The sequence below is a fragment of the Marmota flaviventris genome, chromosome 5 (genome assembly GCF_047511675.1).
Source record: "Marmota flaviventris isolate mMarFla1 chromosome 5, mMarFla1.hap1, whole genome shotgun sequence".
In the NCBI taxonomy this organism is placed as follows: Eukaryota; Metazoa; Chordata; class Mammalia; order Rodentia; family Sciuridae; genus Marmota; species Marmota flaviventris.
The window spans coordinates 13,054,154-13,075,276 of NC_092502.1; the positions used below are offsets into that span (position 1 = coordinate 13,054,154).

General features: G+C 44.5%; 1 protein-coding gene across 1 annotated transcript in view; it reads left to right on the plus strand.

Moving 5' to 3' along the window:
• The window catches only part of Slit3 (slit guidance ligand 3), a 568,801-nt gene that overhangs the window by 387,074 nt on the left and 160,604 nt on the right, over positions 1-21,123 (plus strand). The window contains exon 5 of the mRNA XM_027938651.3: positions 1,534-1,605. Coding sequence (XP_027794452.3) covers positions 1,534-1,605 — 72 coding nt within the window. The remainder of the gene's footprint in view (positions 1-1,533; positions 1,606-21,123) is intronic.

Genomic DNA, 21,123 nt, shown 5'->3' on the forward strand with positions numbered 1-21,123 from the left:
AGGGAGCCATCCATAGCTTTTGACTGGAAGCCCTTAAAAAATCAGTATGTGAGCATCTGTCTGAACAATCTGTCTATAGGTCAATTCAACAAGGATGTGTGTATCCTGCATGCCAAAGCGGGACAAGTGTCCCTGAGTGTATGGGCAGAGAAATTTATCCCAGTGTTTCTTTAAATGGCAAGTAAATCAAATCAATGCCAGCCCAACAATTTGGGATCATATAGCCATCCATACAATTGGATGTTATATAACCTTTAAAAATGTTGGCATTGATGTACTGGGACAGATGTTCTCAATATAGTAAGTAAAAAATAGTTTATAATAGACTGTATATTATGAGGTGAAATTCATACATATTACTCCTAATTGGTAGCAGTGGTTATGTCTGAGTGGTTAATTTTTTGGCCTTAATATTTGAGGGTTTTTCTGTGTGTTCTTTTCAAACTAAAGCTATGTATATATATGTAGACACACACACACACACACACACACCTTTTATGTCTGAAGAACACACATAGAGCTGATTGTGTCCTTAGTGCCGTCTCTGCGCACGCATCCTTCCACACCATCCTCTTTGGAGATGTTCCTGCGGCCGTGATGGTGCAGAACTAGCCTTGCTTGTCGCGCAGAGTGTTCTGCAGAGTGGCTCGTGTGCCCTGGAGGCCTGATGAGTCTTTACAGATTGATCACTTGCTGAGATCCAAGTGGGCTTGAAGTCCAAATGAAAACAAGTGCACGTGCTTGGTCGAGCAAGAAAAATAAAACAAGAAAGCAAAACCAAACAGCCCTCATCATCTGTTGTTTGGAAAGGAAACTCAGGCTTCAGGGCTGCTTAAACCCCCAGAAAAAACTTGGCTTTGAGCCAGCTGCAGGACCCTCACCCTATCCCTTGCCTTCCTCAAAGCAGCATGTCGGTGCTGCTTAATGCTAGACAAGGTGCTGGGGAACCCCTATTTTGTAACAGTTTGTAGAAATGCAATTTAAACTCATCACACTTGTCACTAAGAGCCAGGAGGCCTCCGGGGGTCTATGGGACTCTAGAATATGCTGAAGTGGTCATTCCCATCAGAAAATCAGATGGCCAGACTCTGTTCCCATCCCAGATGACAAAAGCAGAGAGCCTGGACGTCAAAGGACAGCCTGAGAGACAGGAGATTGAGTGGTGCTGACCTCGCAGTGGGGGAGGGATGCTTTGGGGAAAGGGGGGCACAGGGGTCTTCTCTGGGAGGTGGCAAAACAGAGAATTGGGTGAGGAGGGGCAACAAATAGCCCAGAATCTTGGCTCGTGGCCTGGAGGTGCGAGACCACCCACAGCGCCCGCCCTGGAGGCAGCTGCTGGCCTGGTAACCATTTCAGCAAAGGCCATGCTAGCACAACAATGTGAACGCTTGTAGGGCCTGGGCCTGAGACTAAACAGTCCCCAAACACCTCTGACCCACCGGGAGGCAGCCTCTGGGAGTTTTTGTTATCGTAATGAGATGCAGAGAAAGCAGCCTGGCTCTTTAACTGGTCTCCTCTTCTCCTCTTGTTTAGAGATCTGAGTGAAAACCAGATCCAGGGGATCCCGCGGAAGGCGTTCCGGGGCATCGCCGACGTGAAGAATCTGTAAGTGCTATTTTTGTTGCTTTGCTGCAGATTTGGTTCACGTGGGCTCCCTGGCCAGGATGAGGGAGAGAGAAGGGACAGGAGGGTGGTTTGGACATCTTCAGAGATTGAGGGCCGTGTGTAAGTGTTTTCCACAACAGCTTCACAAAGCCCTGCGCTTCCTGGCCATTCCACAAGCATTGGAATCCCACACCTGGGTCAGAGCCTCACATCACACAAGCTGAATGGCCTTGCTGCAAGTCATTATCAACTTTTGTAAAATAGGGACCATAATGTGGATGTTGTATGCACTAAGAAAATGTTTTTTTTAAAAAAAGGAAATGATTAATTCTTAGTAAGTATTGAGTAAACTGGAGCTTTGATGATGATGATGATGATGATGATGAAGATCTCTTATAATTAGTCCCAAGAGAGACCCCTGGGACTTACATCCCAGGACCTTGGGGAAATGTAGCCAAATCCATTTCCTTTATGCTAGATTTTTGCTTGCTTTTTACTTTTTATTTTCAAATCATCATTGATTGACAGGATGTTTTTTTAAAAAAAGAAATAGGGCCCAGATCCATGTGCCAATTCCCCAGTGGTGACACCTTACAAACCAGGAGCCAACAGCAACACCAGGAAATTGGTGTTGGAGCCATCCACAGACTCACCTTCAGTCTTCCCAGTTACCCACACTTAAGCTCACACGTGCACTTGTTTGTGTGCACATGGATGACTTAAGTGTGGGTAGCTGTGTGCCGTTTGATCACAGGTAGAGTTGTCCTGCCATCACCAAGGTCAAGAGCAGGACTGTTCCATCTCTGAACTCACCAAATAATCCTGATCCTTTCCTACCTGACCCCAGGTTTTGCTCTTATCAATGACTCCTGGGCCCTTACTTCACATGGTGTGTGCCTTCTGAACTCTACATACAACTATGCACAAGGGCTGGGGACATGTTTTTGGAAAGGGCCACAGAAAACAGTCTGGTTTGACTGAGAAAGCCAGTCTGCCCTCCAGCCTCAAATTCAATTTGAGAAGTATTGAAGGAGACTAGGAAGGAAGGAAAGAAGGAAGGAAGGAAGGAAGGAGAAAGGGAAGGGAAGGGAGAAAAGAGACAGAGAGAAAGAAAGAGAGAGAGAGAGAGAGAGAGAGAGAGAGAACCTACTTTAACTGTCACTTTTCCCTATAACAAATGGAGGGGCTTGAGTTTCCTGGCACACCCTAGGGAAGTTGATGATGGCTTCCAGATGCATGTTATCTGCGTCCCCCGTGGCTGGGCCTCAGCGGAAAGCTTTTGGTGCAAAGAACACAGAGGGCAGAGGCATCTGTGGGAGTGGAGGGACAGGGAGACAGAGAGGACTTCGAAGGGGGCTCTGGGTCAGAGGCTGCCTGCTGCGTCCACTAGGAGTGTTTGCTGAAGAGCAGGAGAGGGTGGGACAGGCACAGCCACACAGCCATGAGCCCTTTTGCAGGACAGATGTAGCCTCACTTAAGAAATAACTTCTGGGCTACAGTGTGGCTCAGTGGTAGAGTGCTTGTCTATCGTGCTTAAGGCCCCGGATTTAATCCTGGGTGCTGCAAAAAAAGGGCTGGGGGTCAGGGAGGGTGGAGGAAGGAAGGAACTTCTTAACTTTCTTCCACCTCCTCTTGAAAAGAAGACACAAACCAAGCCTAATAAATAAATAATGATGGACACTTTCTCAGCCAGAGGTGGCACTTTTAACATTTCAAAGCATTTTTTCCAACATTTCATTCCTTAGATTTTAGGAACTTAAGAGTGAACAAATGAATCAAAACCAATATATTGTGTTAATCAGCATCCCAGAACTTCAGGGCAAGAGAAAATAGAAGCCCAGAGAGGGGCAGTGACTATCTCAAGGTCAACTGTCACCTGGCTTCCTAATGATTGAGCCCCAAATGAATGTATTATATATATATATATATATATACACACATATATATATATATAAAAAGATCCGAGTCTGGAGGATGGAGCCCTAGGCAAACGCTCAACCATTGAGCTACACCACCAGTCCATGGCACTGATATTAAATGGATCATTTATAAACCTGACATAACATAATGATGTAGAAGCGTGGCCATATAGTTACAAATTACATTTTTGATTCTCAAGAAAGTGATTAAATCCCACCGTTATTATTAATTGTTGTTCGTGTTTCTTGGGCTTTGTGTTTTTGTTATTGAGAGTTTACAAGAGTTGTTTTAACTTTATAATGTCTTTAACCATGCAAAGGCCTTAGAGGTGAAAGGTTCGAAATGCCTTAAGTTACCCCAGCATGTGGAGTCAGGCCCACCTTCTAGAAAGAAGTGTACGCAAATACAGTTTGAGTAGCCCTTTTCCTAAATGCCTGGACCAGAAGTGTGGAATATTTGCATATACAGGAGATATTGTAGGGATGGAACCCAAGTTCTAACACAATCCATTTTTGCTTCATATCCACTTTATGCACTTAGCCTGAAGCTGTTTTTATACCATGTTTTTAATAATTCTGTGCATGAAACAGTTTCCCCGTGTGGACTTTTCCATTTGTGGTGTCCTCTCCGTGCTCAAAAGGTTGGGTTTTTGACTTAGGACTGTTCAGCCTTTATTTATCTCTGAAGAGCCTGAGCTCAGCAGGAGTCGGCTTCTGTTTTGTTCATACCCAGAACCAGCACGTGGTCCTGGGGGAAGAAGGAGTGTAGTAAACCGGCTGCTCAGAGGAAGGATCAACTTGCCAAACTAAGGGCTGTTGAACGCTTTGTGCTCCTAAGCAGTCGGCGACGCACTTGTGGGGCAGAACCCCTGAGACCCCAGAAGCATAATTCTTGTTCTCCGGGGACAAATAGAATAACCGGAGACAAGAAATATGTCCACCCAAGAGAAAGTTCAGTAAAATACCAGTCAACATGAAAATGCAAATGAGTGCCTGTGTACAGCCAGAGGCTGTCAGAGAAGAAAAATAGCTTTTGGCAATGTGGCTACGAGGTAGGGAATGGTTTGGGCTTCTGTATGAATTATACCTGTTCTAGGTGCTAAGTCTGTGACCTTTGGCACATGACACTTCTAGCCTAGGTTTCAACCATTGTAACATAAAGACAAGAATTGGACATACCTCCCAGGATTTTTGTTAAGGTTAATGAAATAATGCGTATGGAACAACTCATGAAGGTATTTAGAAAGTTCTTGCTGCTGTTGCTGCTGTATTCCTTTGTTCCTAATGGTGAAGATTTTAGCTGGTCCTGAACAATATTAGAATTCTTAATAAATGAGGCAGATGATGCATGCAGGCCTCCAGAGGTGTGTGTATCAGGGGGCACACAGTGGCATCTCCTGGCTTTGGGGGGATGATGAGACAGAACAGTAGGTGACGAGGTTAGAGGGGTGGTGGCCAGACAGTGGCACCTTGCCTGCAAGGAGGCGCAGGCACCAAAAAAATGGCCGGCTTCTGACCCAGAATAGGTCAAGGCAAAAACCATTCTGAAAGAGGAACCAAGGATAGGAGGCGGTGGCGAAGGAAGGGCTGGGGCAGGAGATGAGGCTATGGCGAGCTGGGGAGAGAGCAGTCAGAAGTCAAGAAAGGAAGAGTCCAAAGCAAGCCACCCGTGGGGACCAAGCCAGCAGAACTTGGTGACAAAGGGTTTCTAGAGGCAGGAGCAAAAGAAGTGTCAAATTAGAGTTCCAGGCTCTGAGAGTCAGGGCACGGTGGCAAGTCTCAGAGACATTCATCCACACACCCATCAAAATATCGTTTGAGTACCTGCTGAATGCCATTTCTGGGGAAAATGGAAGATAATGATCTATGCAGATGTGTGAGCCCTGTCTTCTTGGAGCTGCCTTCCTCAGAGGCTGAAAGGCTTGGGGAGAGGCAGGCTTGAAGGATCAGGAGTTGGATTGTAATAGTGCTGAGTATGAGTGATGTCCAGTCTCAGGGGCAGTGCAGACAGAGCCCCTTCTGTGTTTTAGGACACTGGTGGATCTGCCCATCCTCTCTTATTTCTTCTAGTTGCAGGAACATGCTATAACCCCCTACGTCTCTGGACCCCAGCTTTCCTGGTTTTATTAAACATGAGGGAGTTAGACTAAATAGCCCTATTGCCCTAAGAGAAAATGTCATGTGGGTAATTGGAGATGTAGGATAGGAGCTGAGAGTACATTTGTGGAGGGTTAGCACCCAGTGGAAGTGATAATGAATTGTAGATTTAAATGCACCTGGGGGCTGGGGGCAGAGCTCAGTGGTAGAGAGTTGTGATTAGCATGTGCAAGGTCCTGGGTTCAGTTCCCAGCACCACACTCACACAAAACAGGAGATGCTTTATAGAAATTAAGTTAGTATAAAACCTGTTAAAGAAATATGTGTCCATCACCCATGTGGAGGGTGTCTACCTTGCGAGTAATCAATAGCAAGCTTTAAATCTCAGGGGTGCACATCCTTGCCTTCATCTGAATACCAAGCCCCCAGCCTTTCCCATCACATTGTGTGAGCTCAGGGGATATAACTCAGCTCAGAGTTGCCTTCCCTGACCCTCTAAGGCAGCCCCCACTTCCACTGCCTTCCTTCCCTACCCCATGACCCAGTGATATTTCTTTACCTGTTACCTTAAGTAAAATAGGAGCGGAAGATAAATTCTTGGAGTACATTATCAGGCTTCAAACTAAATAATATGTGAAATGACAGCTGATTAGGCCTATTCATGACACCATATGCTTTATGATGAAGAGAAAATCAAGGATTGTCTATTTTTGAAAAATAATTCAAAATGTAGTGTTGACATGAATTGTCTTTGCTTGCTCTGACATTTCCCTTTAAGAAGAAAGGAACTGCAATACTCCCATTTTCCAGATGGTAAAATTAAGTGTCCTGGGCTTTCCACCCAGCCAGCCTTTGGTGACACACCCAGCATCTTGTGGACTCTAGCCAGATACTTCCGTCTGCTCAGATTCCCCCCCCACGCCAGCCAGGGGGAAATGCTGCTGGAGGCTGGAGCCCCCACTCACCTGAGCAAGCAGCCAAGTGTCTGACTTATCAAATCCAGGAGAAGGGATGCAGGATGTCTGACACCCGTGGAAGTGGGAGCTATTAGTGTACCACTGTGCTCAAGGGAGCTGGCGCCCTGCCCCCTCCCAGGCAGTGGAAGGAAGCCCCTAATTGCTTCCTGCTTCTCCAGAGGGAAGAAAGAGTAATTAACCAGGGGTGCCACTCCACGCAATTACTGAAAGCTGGATTTATGGGCTGGTCCCATTCTCTGCTGCCTGTCTGGAAGCACAAGGGGTGCTATATTTAAAAAGAGACAGGCAGTTATATGAACAAATTGATCTGGAGAAAGACCCACAGAGGGACTGACCTGTGGACCGGCATGCACCATGCCCATATTAAATGCCTACTATATGCAAATGCTCAGCTAGTCCTGACGGATACGGGAGAAAGAGAAATCTCGACCAGAAAGACATAGAGATAGGACAGAAAGAAAGGAATCGGGAAAAAAAGGGAAATGATGACAAGCCACCATCCAACGGAGCGTAATAAGAAAAAGATAAAAACCAGTATAAATTGTTTGTTTTTTTTTAAGTCCCCTGTCCTGTCTTTCTGAGCAGTTATGTTTTCCTCTGTTTTTCGGTTTCTATTTGCGAGGACTCTGTAGGACATGCATTCCAGAAGGGAAAATCAATAGCCCCTGTCTCTGCCAGCTAGCAGAATTTGGAATTGACGGCTGCAAAACAAAGCCAGGCGGGCGGCCTTTGTGTTCTCTCTTAGTCTGTGCTGCGCGCTGCCCGCGTCTGCCCTCCTGCTTCCTGAGATTAATGAGGGCTGTCTCCGCCCCAGTGAGCAGGCGGTCATCTTGTGTGAGGGGAGGGACCCCAGCGCCCATTCACTAGTAGCATCTTCGCTTGCTAGTCCAAATGCAGCCCTTGTCTAGAATGGCATCCATGCTCCTGGTGCCCCACCAGGTGCTACATGATCTGGGTCCTGTCTGGCTCATCTCATGCTTCCTGTGTACATATTCATTCCCTGAATGCCCTGAGCTCCTTCCTGCCACAGGACCTTTGCACTTGTGAGTCCCTTTGCATAGGATGCTATACAATCTCAGCCCTCCACACAGCCAGCTCTTTCTGATCTTTGGGGGCTCAGCTCAGAGTTGCCTTCCCTGACCCATCTAAGGCAGCCCCCACCTCCACTGCCCTCCTTTCCTACCCCATGACCCAGTGATATTTCTTCAAAGCAATCATCACCCTTTGAAATTATCTTGTTCCTTTATTTATCAACTCATCTGTGTATGTCACACAGAGATTTTGCCTGTCTGGGTCACTGGCTGATGTCCGCCATGCCCAAACTGTTCATGGCAGAGAGGAAGGTTGACTAAAGCCACATCAAAGGAATGAATCTGTTCGTTCACTCCACAAGCACTTGCTGAAGCCTGTTACCCAGCAGCAATTACGTGCAATTGCTAAAATGTCTCATATGAAAGTAATATTATAGGAACGGTAACCCTACAGTCCAGCAAGAAGGCAGACTGATAAACCAGTAGTTGCAGAACATGGACCAGGGCTCCAGTGTAGGTAAGGACAAGGACATGGGAAAGCCCAAGGAGACACATCTGATTCTGGCTTCACTTAGAAAATGGTATGGGCTTTTGAAGGATGAGTTCATGCAGGCAAAGGGCATTCCCAGCAAAAGGGAAAGCTTGTGAAAAGTCAGCAAGATTTGCAAAGGGACAGAGGTGTGTGAAAGGGTTGATGTTTCTCAGAGCTTGGGGCTGGAGCACACCCAGCAGTAGAGGCGGTAAAGGGAGATGAGGCAGAGAGCTGAGGGAGGACCTTGAAGACCATGATCTGGGGAGCACGGGGGATCTACACAAGGGCTTTTAACAGAGAAGGGACACAATTGGATCACCATTCAAGACAGACAGCTCCAGCAACAGCGGGGAGGGGGCATTGCCCAGAGGAGACAGTGACGCTGGGGCAGGGGTAAGGAGATTGTGTGGCTGATCAGGAATCCTGGGGGCCAGGATCAGGCAGAGAAAGTGGGCCCAAGAGTCAGGGTTCAAATGTAGAGGCATGAGGGCTAACTGGGGGGTTGAGAGGGGTGGTTGAACTGAGTGCCTGAGGTGGGCTTCTGTGCAAGTCACCTCTATGGACTCTGACGGGCACAGGAATGGTGCCCAGCTCTCCTCATGAAAGGAAGCTGCAGCTCAAGGTGGGACTGGGGAAGTCCGCCTGGGCAAGGCAAGACAACCCTGCTCCACCACCTTCCCAGGACAGCGAGCTGCCCGGGCTTTTCTGCTCTGTAATCCTGGCTGAGCCCGTCAGGTCCAGAACTGCTGCTGGAGGAAGTCGCACTGGACTCCAGTTGGCTAAGACTATCCAAACAAGCCGTCTAAAGGAAGGGATCTCAGATGCCTTCCTTCCTCTCTCCCTCTCTCCCTTCCTCCCTTCCTCCCTTCCTTTCTTTCTTCCATTTTTTCTACTCCTTCTTCCATAAATCATCTTGAGCTGTTACTCTTGCCAGGCCCAAAGCTAGTCTTGGAAATAAAAAAATGATTAAGATACAGCCCATGCTCTTAAGATTTTTTTTGGTCTAAAAGGGAGAGGAACAAATACATGAAGGGCATTTGATCTGCATGCCCCTAGAGTGCTCTTCTCCAGCTGCCCTGTGGCCAGTGGGCTAAGTGCTCAATAAATACCAGTTGATTTGTTAAAGATTTGGACACAGGGGGCTTATGAGATATTTGCCATTGACTGAGATTTTTAGCTCCAAAGAGAAATGAAAAGGGCTTAAGGTGAGAGGAGATGGATATTACTGTGGCAGTCACACTCAGAGACTCTAGTAACTGTTGATGTTCTGAAATGAGAAAAAAAAGAGAAGAAACAGGTAAATTAGACTCCATCAGTCCAGCAGAGATATGGGAGGCTGTGGTAAGCGCCCCATCCCAGAAGTTGTACCTGGGCTGGGAAGTTGCATGGGTGACAAGCATTCCTTCCAGGCCACAATTACACTGTTGCATAGACTTTATTGGTGGTCCTCTGTTGGGCTTCGAGTATTTCCCCCAACACTTCATCCTACATTATAACTGTCTCTGCAGTTGCCTTCATCTGCAAGCTGTACAAAGGGGGAGGCCAGGCTGCCTTGTCCAGTGTTTGATGTTCAAGAGGTAGGCCTGTGCCTGGCCTCTAGTAGGTGCTCAATGAATAATGAAAGACAAATGGATGGACAAACACCTTTCAAAAAAAGAGACACCCACATTTAGAGGACACCGAAGCCCTGAATGAGGAAGATGATCATATCACAGGAGCCAAGAATAAAATCAAGGCATCAAGAATAACCCCAGGGAAGCCTTTGTGTTTTCTAAGATAATGGAGACTGTTATTCTTGATTCAGCATTAAACTTTATTTTCTGGGACAATTTTATTTGCAAACCAATTTTTTAAAAATGCATGACAGATATTTAACTCCTCTGAGCACAAAATCCCCAGCAAGCAAAGTTGTTAAAACAAGTATCATGGCTCTGGGACCCTTAGGTTGGACACAGGGAGCTTATGGGATATTTGCCATTGTCTGGGATTTTATCGGAGATATTTAGTTCCAAAGAGAAATGAAAATGGCTTAAGAAGAAAGGAAATGAGTATTACTGTGGAGATCACACTCAGAGACTCTAGTAACTACTGATGTCCTCATTCTTTATCTTATCGGGGTCAATTGAGGACAGTGATTTTAAAGTATAAGTTTTAGGTCAGATCTGGGCTTTTTGTTTGTTTGTTTTTTAATTCCAGTTTGGCTTCTGACTACTTGAGAGACTGGACAAGTTTCCTAACTACTCTGAGCCTTGCTCTCTTAATGTATAAAATGGGGGAAATACTAGTAAGGACTCAAACAGAGAAATTATGAATTCAACATTTGTACAATATGCTATGGTTTTCAAAAAGCCTTCCTACATACTATTTAATTACCCCAGCAACTTTGCAGATCATTAGAGAGAAGCTTATTTTTCTCTAGACATTAAAGGGGAAATTGAGATCCAAAGAAAGTCAGGAACTGTCTCAAGGAGAGGGAGTGGGTCATGTGGACTCTCTCAGGATCCCTCAGCCCAGACTCCGAGTTGGTGCTTTTCTGAGTGGTTAGCTGGGAAATCTCTGAGATTCGGGAAGCTGGAGCACAGTTTGAAGGAAGCAGTAGATGCAGCTCAATGGGGAGAATTAGAAGGTGGTTTTGCCTTCCAGCTCCAGCTAAGACCCCAGGCACGAGCAGACAGGCTGTGACTGTCACAGCCCAAGAGGGATTTCTGAGACCATCGAGATTATCCAGAAATGTGACCCTCCTGATTTGGTTTCTAATGAAAAGACTACTCTCTAGAGCAGCTTCAGGTTTACAGAAGAATAGGGAGGAAAGTACAGGGCATTCATGACGCCCCCAACTCCACAGTGCTGTACCCAGGCATATTCTCCCACTAGTAACCCCTCATGTGAGGGTGACAATTGTCATGATCTCTGACTTAATATGGGGTCATTATTAACTGACACCCATTAAGGCTCACCCTTTATGTCACATGTTCTGTGGGTTTGGGTTAAATGTACAGTGACGCATAGCCATCATTACGGCACAGTCTTACTGCCCTAAAACTCCCGTGCTCCACCTATTGATGCTTCTCCATTTCTGAGCCCAAAAGTATAAGCTTTCAAATGAGCAGATAAAACTCTTCATCTTTTCAAAATAGCTTACATTTATTCAGTTTTTCAGAGTATTAAAAACTAGTGAGATCCTGACTCAATGGTTAAGTACCTCTGAGTTCCCTGATACCAAAAAAAACAAAAACAAAAAAAACTAGAGTCTTAGGGGCTGGGGGTATGGCTTGGTGGTAGAGCATGTGCCTAACATGTGCTAGGCCCTGGGTTCCATCCCCAGCATAAAACAAAAAGTTTTCTTTTAAATTCTTTGGGAGATGATAAACGATATCCCCAAGTGTAACTGCCATAGAGCAAGTCAGCAGGACCAGAGCCAGTTTCCCAGCCCCACATAAGGTACGAGCATTAGCATCTATCTTGCAGAGACTTATGGTCCACAGCACCTGCCCAGGCCTGGATCCTGCTGTCTGTGCAGGTGGGGAGGAGTGATGGATCATAACCAAGCACCAGTCTCCAGAGTGGAATCCTGGTTCCTACCACCAGTGTGATCCTAAGCAAGGTCACACCTCTCCTCGTCTCAGTTTGTCCATGTTAAGTAGAAATAATATCACCCTCCTCGTGCTATTATAAAAAATACTCATCTTCAGTGCTGCTTTGATTCCATCTGAGAGCATTAAATCAGCTCAAGTTGTCACATCTAACAGGCCAGATTTTCTCTTACTTGACAGATACAAAGAAAAAGGTTATGTTGACAGTGTTCTGCTCTAAAATAACCCTAACTTTAAAATATATGTATATATATGTATATATGTATATATATATATATATATATATATATATGTGTGTGTGTGTGTGTGTGTGTGTGTGTGTGTATATATATATATATATATATATATATATATATATACATATATATATATATATACACATACATATATAAAACATCATCTATCCTTCTCTTATTCATTTCAGCAAAGGTAACTTGTTCTCGTTTATGGGTTATAATGAACCAAGCATATAATAAGTCAGAGGAAAATAGGGGGTACACTCTCCACCCACTCTGACCCCTCACCCTGTTCCCTCTAAGACACAGAAAGTACTAAAAAAACCCAGGAGTGCTGTTCAGAGACAGCTCTGCCATTAACTACTGCCTTCCCATGGAAGGCTGAATTATGGCCCCCAAAATTCCCACATCCTAATCCCTGGGATGTTTGACTCCATATCCTCTGCAACAAAAGGCACTATGCAGGTGTGATTAAATTAAGGATCTTGAAATGGATAGATCATCTGGGGTTATTCAGGTGGACACGGTGTCTTAAGAAGGGTCTTTATCAAAGAAAAGACAAGTTCTGGAAGCAGAGAGAAGGCCATGTGACACAGGGACTTGTGGTCCACAGCACCTGCCCAGGCCTACCTGGATAGTCCCTAATCTGTTAGGAGCTTCCAGAAGGAACACAGTCTAGCCCACACCTTGACATTAGCCCACTGAAACCAGCCAGGGCTTCCATCCTCCTGGACTCTAAGAAAATAAATTCATGTTGTTTTAAACCACCACATTTCTGGTAATTTGTTGCAGCAATTGTAGCAAACCAATACTAGTGCCACCTCAGCTGTCACTTAAGCTCTTGGTCTCAGTTTCCTCATCTATTAAAATAAATCATTGGCATATGATCAGCAGATTTAAAATTGTACTCTAAGAAACTCTACCATTTTAAGAGTCTGAAAATAAGATGTCACTTTTCAATAATGATAAAGATCTAAATAATCTCTTTAGACATTAGCGTTCAACGTGAGATTTTGTGCAACAAAGAGCATAGTGAGAAAAAATAAATAAAAGGCTTGAAAAATCACTAGACTGGATAGATAATCTTCCAGGTCTGTTCAGATGGTAGAGTTTGATGATTCTTTGAGATCATCTTCCAGGAGGGAAGAACAGAGAGGAGCTAGGCCTTGGCAGTGAGATAAAACTCAAGAACAGCACCACAAACCCAGACCAGGTAAGGGCTGCAGAAAAGAGTACCAGAATTATGCCCAACTGGTCACCAAGCTGGACTTGTAGAGGGGTTGAGGGGCTGGGCTGGGCTGGGCTGGGCTCACTGAGCAAAGTTGGATGTTACCTGAGAGGTGATTTTCTAGAATGGGCTGAGGGCTTCGGTCTCCCAAGGATTGGTTCAGGATTCTGCAGCAGGGCTGAGTCTATCAGCGTTCCTGCCCACCCTCCCTTCCTGCTTTAGCCCTGGATAAACTGTTCTGCATCTGAAGGAAATGACTAGGAGAGTTCTCCCAAGCTCTGGTGCATAAAGCTTGCGCAGCCAGAGATCAAAAAATATTTGCTGTGTGAATAAAGAAGCTGTTTGTACAGGCTGTGGGGCTGGTGCTCAAAGCGTGCATTCTGGGCCCTGATAATGCCCGGGTGCATGCAAGTGTTTTACGGAGCAGGCTGGTTGTATCAGAAGTGACAGATCCACGTGCACAGCTGGGGCCATGCCAGAGCAAAGCACTTCCCTATCTGCCACAAGGGCTCAGCTCTGTAAATGGGTGTGTTACAATGTGTCCATTTACATCCAGGGCTATTATTTGCCATTGTAACCTTTTTTAAAGCTGTCTCTATAACCAGTCCGCAGGCGCAAGTGCACAAAACTGGATCACTTCTAAATGCCAATGTTCTTGGATACTGTGTCTGTCAGGAAAACTACTTGGGCAGACAAATAAGTAATCAGTGGCTGAGGTTTCATTTACCCAGTGCAGGGTCTAACAGGAGGCTCAAGATTGTGCAGCTAGTTAGTATTCGGTTATGAAAGTGGCACTCCTTTCATAGAGACATTTCTTGAGCTCAGGGATAGTATATGTGCCTGAGATTTCTATGAAAGCCGTAATGTCAGTCAGAGTGCCCACATCTCCTCCCTGTCCCTCACTCAGAATGAACAGAGGCTGCCTCAAGAAAGGAGTAGCCACCTAGAACAGAAGCACTCTGCTCCTAAGTCCTCACAGGGCACCGACTAGGCACCAGACTCAACTCTTAGTGATTTCTATCTATTATCTCCTTTGATCACAGAAACATTGTGATTATTAACAGTTCACAGGTGGTAAAATGGAAACACATAAAAAGTGAAGTGATTTTCCCAAGGTCACAGAGCTGGGATTTGAACTCAGAGAGCTAAAATCTAGAGTGTGTCACCTGAACCATTATACTATACTGTTTGAGGGCCCAGGTTAAATCTACAAGGGAAAGAAAGATAGTTAAAGAGGGAAGGGAAAGGAAGAAGAAGTGATTTCGCCTGGAAATACAGATTTCCAGTGTCTCTGGAAAAATCCAATGTGTTAGCACTGTATCCCTTGCCCAGGCCAGGGCTGAGTTGCAGCTTGGCTTCTGTCCCCTGCAGTGCTGTTTTACTTGTCCTGCAAACTTCTAGAGAGTCCCATTATCATCTACACTCATTTAAAGGAGGCATTAGTTACCTTGTCCACCTTAGAAAGACTCCCAGTCTTTGGTGGAATAACTGGGGTTTCCTCTAATTCATTAATTGGTGAATCCTGAGCCCTCTGCTTTCACTCTCTTATTTTTCTTTCTTGGAAAAGATCAGAGAATTGGTTCTTATAAAGCCCTGACAAGGTTTCAGACCCAGTTCTCGGTTAACCCTTACCTGAGCCATAATTTTAAATGTAAAAGTTAAATGAGATGCCATGTGGGAAAAACTTAGCACACACTTGGCACAAAGTAGATGTTCAATAAATATTACCATTCTGCACCCCACACTCATGTATCCTGCCCCTTTCTTGATGCAATGAGAGGCTATCTCACAGTGGAGATATTGGGGCTGGAGGAAAGGGAGAGTTTGGTGATTTGGATTGGTGGTCTTGGGAATTGCCTCTGATCTGTCAGAGTTAAGCCCTTCAGTAAGGGCTTATAAACTCAGATATCACAAGTTGACAAGTGACAGTTAGATGCAGCCTGGGTGCTATTCAGGAATAACGATGACTAAGTGGAGATGTGCACTCAATCTAACCATCACTCAAGTCTGTTCCAGCAGATGCTTTTGGGGCCCAGTTTTAATAACTTTTATTTTTCTGAAAGAACCAAAAAATTAAGCTACTATATCCAATCACTTGATTTTGAGATGTTGGCACTTAATACAAAATCTTTTTATGTCCTGAGGATTGGGCAGGCAGTACAGATCAATGGTAGAGCACTAGCTCAGCATGCACGAATCCCTGGGTCTGATCTTAGCACAGCAGAGAGGGAAAGGAAAGGGAAAAAAGAAAAATCTAAATAGTGAGTGTTCACACCATGCAGGTCAAATCAAATCACTGGGGGTGAGGGCAGATTTGACCGTGGACTTTGACTTAAGAGTGTTTGAGGTCAAACACTCTGCAGGAATGGGGTTTGCAACATCAGGGTATAGACCGGGCCCATTTCCTTAGTGGGTGACTTTGCACTATTTTCCTTTTATTTTTTCATTTATTATTAGAGCTTTATAGTATACACAGTAGTTGGGTTCATCCCAACAAACTCAGACATGCATGGAAACCTGCTATTTTCTAAGACACATGCCAGTGGTCATTTTCACTGAAGCATCCCAAGCCCTCCAAATCCCAAGGAATTGACACTTTCTTTATTTTGATTCATCATTATTTATTTAGAAACATTTTTGCCTGATACATGCACATCCATGTGACTCTTCTGTCACCAGCATCATCTCAATCTATCACTGACTGCCCGTTCTTTGCAAACAGAGCAGAGGTGGGGACTCAGAAATTCTTAGAGCTTCCTTCCTTTATTCCTGGCCTACCCTAGAATTCCTCTGCATTTGCATTTGCATTTTTCAGAACAGATTGAACATCCTTTATCTGAAATGCTTGGGACTAGAGCTCAAATATTTTCAGATTTTGGAATACTTGCATATGCATTGCGAGATATCTAGGAGACAGGACCCAAGTCTAAATAGAAAATTGATTTACTTTTTAATACACACCTTGTATACATAGCCTAAAACTTATTCCATCCAGTATTTTTAATAATTTTGAGGATGAAACAGTTTCATGGTGTGGAATTTTCCACATGCAGTGTCATGTTGGCACTTAAAAAGATAGAGTTTGGAGAATTTAGGATGCTGGATTAGGGTTGTACAGCCTGTAATCATTGCATTGTTTCATTATAGCCATGTGCAATATTGTGAGAACCACCTGGTCTAGAATCTCCTGCACCTTATTAAGAATGCAAGTTCCTGAGCTCTAAATGAATGAATCATAATTTCTGGTCAAGGCCAGGAGTCTGCATTTTTCACCTCCTCTGCTGACTCTGTAATGACTGAGAACTACCAGCTCACTGAACAAGGACCTGGCCCTGAAATGAGGAGAGAAGTGGGTTTGAGTCCCAGCCTCTCCACTGGTCTTGAGCAAGTTGCTGAGTCCTCTCCACATGGTTTTTTCATGAAGACCAACGGTTGTACCTAAATCAGATAATGTTTAGAAGGCAGTTAGCAGTGTTCCATAGTAAGCATTTCAAACATTAATTATGATTATCTCATGTAAGTATTAGAAAAAAACAATTAGAATGGTGAGATTATTCTCTCTTTTAAAGATGAAGGAATTTAGGGGCTGGGGTTGTGGCTCAGTGGTAGAGCACTTGCCTTGCATGTGTGAGGCATTGGGTTCAATCCTCAGTACCACATTAAAAAAAAAAAATACCTGGAATAAAGGTATTGTGTTCATCTACAACTAAGAAAAAAAAATTTTAAAGATGAAGGTATTTATACTCTGCAAATTAGGTGGTTTGTGCAAGTCACTTAGAAGAGCCAAAATATGAACCTGCATTAATCTGACTCAGATTATTAATGATTCTTAAAACAGTGGGGGAAATCAATCCAGAGTTAAAACAGAGCGACGCATCCTGGAGGAGAGAAAGGGAGAGTCCAGGCAGGCGGGCAAGTCTCTGCTGAGTAGGGTGGACTTTCTGGGTGTGCTGTTTGGTATCTGCCCAGGACTGGGGAAGAGAGGGACAATGGAGGTGGTCCACACTGTCTCCTCTGTGTCTCCTACCCAAGCCTTTGTGGCTTTAATTTGTCAATCCCTTGGAATGCTGTCAGGGAGGAGGTCCCACATGGTGACAATGGATTCAGGGCCTGGGAGAGTCTCAGCGGAGCAAAGCCAGAAACAAAGCCTCCCTTTCAGTGACTTGGAAGGTTTGCTCTCCTGAAACAGGGCAGGGTGGAGGAGCTGTGGTTTCCTGAGAGCCTTTTGGGGTTTCTCCCTATGAGCGAGCGTCCCACAAACTGTAGCTGGAGTCTGGCCCAACTGCACCTTGGAAAAATAGCCCTGCTGGCTTGAGCCGCTGCCATCTGCTGAGGCCACTTCATCTGCACGTCTTGTAGAAAGAGGGAAAGGGGCATCGCAAAGAGATGCCAAGACAGGACGCACAGAGCTTTCTCAAACCCGGTTACTCTCCTGGGAGGATGTTTACCTACGATCAAGATGGGTGGGAAGGTGAAGCTGATTAAAACTTCTGTTAGGAGCAAGAAAACAGCTTCAGACAGAAGTTAAACCATTGAACAAGGTAACCAATATATTTTTAAGATTTTTGTAAAAAAGCAATTACTAAAGCACATGTTCCCATTTAATGAAAACAATAAAATACAATGAAATGTCTATTAAGTTTGAATGTAGTTTAACATGTGTGTGTATTTACATGAAAAAAGTCTGAAAGACATAAACTAAAATACTAACAATAGTCACCTATAAGTGATAGAAACTTATGTGATTTTATCTTTATGGTATAACTTACCTATTATAAAAAGCTCCCAACCATAGTGTTCTACATATTTTGACAAGTGAATATTCGTAATATCTCCACCAAAAAGGTCCTTCACACCTCCATACACACACACACACACCTCCATACACACACACACACACACACACACACACACGAGCACGACGTACCCCGCCATGCATGGACTCTGCCAACCACCAATATGCTTTCTGTCATTATAGTTTTGCCCTAGAACTCCTTCACATAAATAAGTCATGGAGTAAGTTGCCTTGTATAGACAGGTTCTTGCACTCAGCATCGGCTTATGTCTGTGGTCTGGCAGCACTTGGCTATTTTTTACAACAGAGTAGAATGCCATCATAATGGGTTTGCTCCAGTCCTTATCCATTCCCCCGGTGATGGGCTTTTGGACTCCAATGAATCAAGCCACCATGAAGATTCATTATACAATGTTTGTGTGCTGTGTTTTCATGTCTCTTGGGTAAATAAAGAGTGATTTTGTTTTACTTTTCACTTTATCTGCTTTTTATATTTCTACAATGAACATATACTTTACTTAGCAACAATGATAACAAATAGCAGAGAGGGGAGAACCTGTGTGTTCCAGGTGTGTTAGAAAGCTAAGATAAGTTAGCAAAGAAAGGCTTAATCAATACCTGGTGGTCATAGCTGTCTTGATTCCAGAAAGCTCCTCCAGCTCCTTCCCAGGAATTTAGATGCGATTAAAGAGGTTTCTTTCCTGGAGCACCTGGTTAGAATTCACAGGACACAGAATTGGCAGGGGTGGGGCAGGCTTCTACCTTGACAGTGGGAGTAACAATCCGTGTGACCCCTTCACAGGTAATCTGACAACTGTGCATACTGAAAATACATGTGCTCTTCAATCTATCAACTTAACTTTTATGAAGAGAGAAACTCCTTCAAGTCCCCAAAGACATATAGGTAAATGTCATTTGTAGAAGATGTCTTGGGAGCCACCAAATGCCCATCAATAGGACACTAGATAGAAGAACCCTGGTATGTTCATTTAGGGAAGTTGGGAGGAAGGAGGTTGATCTTTGTATCTGATACAAAAGAACATCCGAAATTTGGACATGAGAACACAAGGCACACAGTGGTCCGGACACTTTTTTTAACATTTGTGTTTTAAAACAATGTACACTTCTGCCTCCACACCCAGGTCCTGTGTCCCCCAATTCAGTAATCACAGATCAAAAATATTGGGGAGATGCTGTGTTTATACTGGACACATACAGACTTTTTTCTTGTCATTATTCCCTAAACAAAGGAGTCTAACAACCATTTGTGCAGTGCTTGCACCACATTAGGTATTGTGAGGAGTCTGAGCACAGTCCCAGGCTCTGTGAGACACCAAGCCATTTTACATAAGGCCTTGAGCCCCTGCAGATTTGGTGTCCTGAGGGGGTCCTGGAATCGATCCCCCACATATACCAAGGAATGACGGGGCCTGTGTGTTCTTAGATGCTTTCATAAATGTGAAATACTTATAGACTCATTCATGGGAAACTCTGATAGCAGTTGCTTCCAGGAAGACAAACTTCAGAACCGGAAGCCAGGGCCAGGGAGGTTGTTTTTCACTCTTTTATACTCTTTGAACTTTATTTTATCATGCGTATGTATTTATGTATTAAAAATTATTTGAGTTAAAGAAACCCATCTGACCTCAGCCCAGAGAAGGGGTGAACTTTTGTTCACTCGCTTCTCTGGTTCAATGCCAGGAAGGCACTTTCCCCAGCAAGAGCTCACAGGACACTGAGCTGACTGTGTCCGTGCCACCTCTGTCCCTGCCCCCGTTGACCTTCCTTAACTGGAAACTACCATCACTGCCACTTGCGTAGGAACAACCACACTGACCCACAGCTGTGACGGCCAGGTTCAAGTGAGGGGAATTATTTGTATTCCATGGGCATCTCTGATTGTGGCCTTGACCAGCCCTGAAATATCTTTCAACAACAAATCACCAGCAGTCAACCCCATGACCTTTGGAAAATGAATTTGCCCGCCGACAGGCCGGCCCCAGTTCTCTTGCCCAAGTAAAATGTCAATTAGATCACTGGTTGAATATCGCTTTTGTCTACTTAAGCATAATCAGTTCACAAACCTTATATGTTTGCTTGCTTCTTTCTAAAAAGAGACACCACCACACCCAAGTTCCAGGTGGGATCCTGGCTATATGTGGTCACTGAAAAAATCCAGATTCACTGGGAAAATACAAATATTGAGTCATGGGGCAAATTCACCTTTGTGATGGTGTGAGCAGGAGATGCTTGATGTGGGTCTGCCAGCAGCTGGGCTCACAGTGTCTCCTTCCTTATTCCCAGCCCACACTGTGACCAAGCCCAGACAACCAAGAAGATAAGAGCCTGCTTTCCCTTAGATGTTCTTTAGGAATCAAAGACAAGAGAGAAATGGGTGGGGAGAGGGCTGAGTAATGGTGATTTGGCCCAAAACACTAAAAGTAAGGAAGAGGGGACCTCCATAAAATTTCAATTAGATGTCATCAGTTTTTGGAGTTTTCTATACTCCAGACTTAAGACATATCACAGGAGTTGAAACAAAAGTAGTTTTCCAAATTTTTCCTTAACCAAATGTTCCTGTCCTCATTCTCTTTAATGTGACTTTTCCCTCCCCCGTTTTACTTTAAATGTCCCAAAGGGTTATTTTGACCCTGTGTCAGCTCTAGATATGTTTTATAGTTCCATGAAAAATGAATACACCCCAGGTCAAGATTTGCAGTTGTTCTAAAGCTCTGCTTTAGAAATGGCTCTGCTTCTCTCTAAAGGGAAGGCTGGTCTCTCCAGTTACGTATCCCACAGCCCTTTATTGATGCTCTGCTGCTAATGTTAAAAGGGTTCATCTTTGTGCTGCCCACTGAATTCCCAAGCCAGGGCACCTTGAGGAGTTGCTTCATTGTACACCTTGGAGATTGAATGGCTTCTATCAAACTTTCTCAGACCCTCTTTATATGTCTCAGGCCTTCCTAAATCAAGGGCTGGCCCTGAACTTCATTTGGGTCCACTGTGAATGTGTCTCACCATGTTAGCAACTTCCCAGCAGTTAAGAGGGCCCTTGTACAGTTTGGGGAGCCAGCTGTCAACCAGTATAATTGAGATGTGGATGTGCAGAT